This window comes from Saprolegnia diclina (genome assembly GCF_000281045.1).
Source record: "Saprolegnia diclina VS20 unplaced genomic scaffold supercont1.44, whole genome shotgun sequence".
In the NCBI taxonomy this organism is placed as follows: Eukaryota; Oomycota; class Saprolegniomycetes; order Saprolegniales; family Saprolegniaceae; genus Saprolegnia; species Saprolegnia diclina.
In genome coordinates this window covers 59513-60993 of record NW_008246111.1, presented here as the reverse complement: position 1 = coordinate 60993, position 1481 = coordinate 59513, and the positions used below count along the sequence as shown (strand labels likewise).

The 1481-nt window shown below is 58.5% G+C and overlaps 1 protein-coding gene across 1 annotated transcript; it reads right to left on the bottom strand.

Moving 5' to 3' along the window:
* Nucleotides 1-200: 200 nt before the first annotated feature.
* SDRG_11771 (hypothetical protein) lies at nt 201-1352 on the bottom strand (the record flags this gene model as incomplete). Its single annotated transcript, XM_008617822.1, has 2 exons — nt 201-757; nt 800-1352. The coding sequence occupies 2 exons, from the start codon at nt 1350-1352 to the stop codon at nt 201-203; spliced, it is 1110 nt and encodes a 369-aa protein (XP_008616044.1).
* Between the last annotated feature and the right edge of the window lie 129 nt (nt 1353-1481).

Sequence of the window (1481 nt, the reverse complement as noted above, 5' to 3'; positions counted from 1 at the left end):
AGTGTGTTTCAAGTCGCTTCATTCTATCTTTGTATGCCATGTCTTGTCGCACCGCGTTTCAATGTCCAATCACATCGCAGGGCCATTGCAGAACAGCCAATCCTTGCGTAGTAAGAGCGATCCTTGGGCTGAGCGCGCAACAACATTTGATCGACACTGAAATGAAAAGATGCCATCAACAATCTTTATAGTTAAATGGACTAAAACATCGGGTGCCAACAACGGTTCAAAAGAGGCACCGATGTCCGTGGTAGGCGCTCGTGCAACGGGACGCTGTGCATCGTGCAGTAGGCGTCGTAGTCGGTCCACAGCGTCTCGATGTGTTCGTACGAGGCGTCGAGCAAGTCTTTTTCCAGGAAGAATCGGCGCGGAGGCGGCATCGTCGAGAACTTGGTCATCAACGGGTCGTGCTTGCAGTGCTTTCGGAGGCAGGCGACGTTGCGCGCGAGGCACTTTGTGCAAAAAAATGAGATGCCGCCGGGGCACCCCGTGCACATGACGACACAGCCGGCAATGACCCTGCCGCACGAAAGGCAGCTCTCTGGCCACGTCTCGGGCGTTGGATCATCGACGGACTCGATATAACTTCGTGCGCGCGCAAGGTCATCGGCGTGGGATGGACGCGTCGACGCCATCAAGAAGAAGTACCACGCGTTTCTCTTTTTCGTGGGCGAGAGGTTTAGTGCCCGGATAAAGTAGTTGGTGGCCTTCTCGTACTGGTTCTGGGACCAAAATGCCGTCGCCATCAAACCGAGCACTAGATATACGATCAATTCACGAGGCCACCACCAACACGTACCCATGGGCCGGCGAGCGGTCAGCTCGGGTCGGCCTTCCAGAATCGCATCCGTCGCAGTCCAGAGTGACAGCGCTTCGTTGGCTTGTCCCGCCATAAGAAGCGCGCCCCCGAGCGTGATCTTGTCAAGAATAGCGGCGTCGTGGAGCGGGCCAAGGATGCGCTCGCTGCCCGCAACGAGGCGCTCTGCCATCGGCAGCGCGCGCACGGCGTCCCCCGTGTTCAAAAGGGCATTCACGAGCCGCGACGCCGACGTTCGCGTTGATGCATGGTCGTGCCCCAAGGTTGCTTCTTGAACGAGAAGGGCGCGTCGGAGGTACCGGGCCCCGACACGGAACATGTAGAGTTGGTTGTACGCACCACCGATCGCACACAAAGTGCCGGCCGTGCGCCAATGACGGAGGCCATACTTGGCGCGCTGGAGGTCCAGCGTCTCGAGACCCAGGTTGAGCGCACCGTGGTGATTGCCGTTCCAGGAAAGTGCGACCGTGAGGCGCAAGCGAGCGACTAGCGTTGTCTCGTGCATTGCGCCGAGCTGCTCGACCAGTGCCGACATCTTCGAGAGGAAGAGCGGCTCCCACTTGTGCTGTGGTTTACGTAGAAACGCAACGCAGCTTGCAAGCGCCGACTGCGTCTTGAGCGTCTCGAGATCGTTGGGCCCGTTGGCTTGCGTGAACAAGGCGAC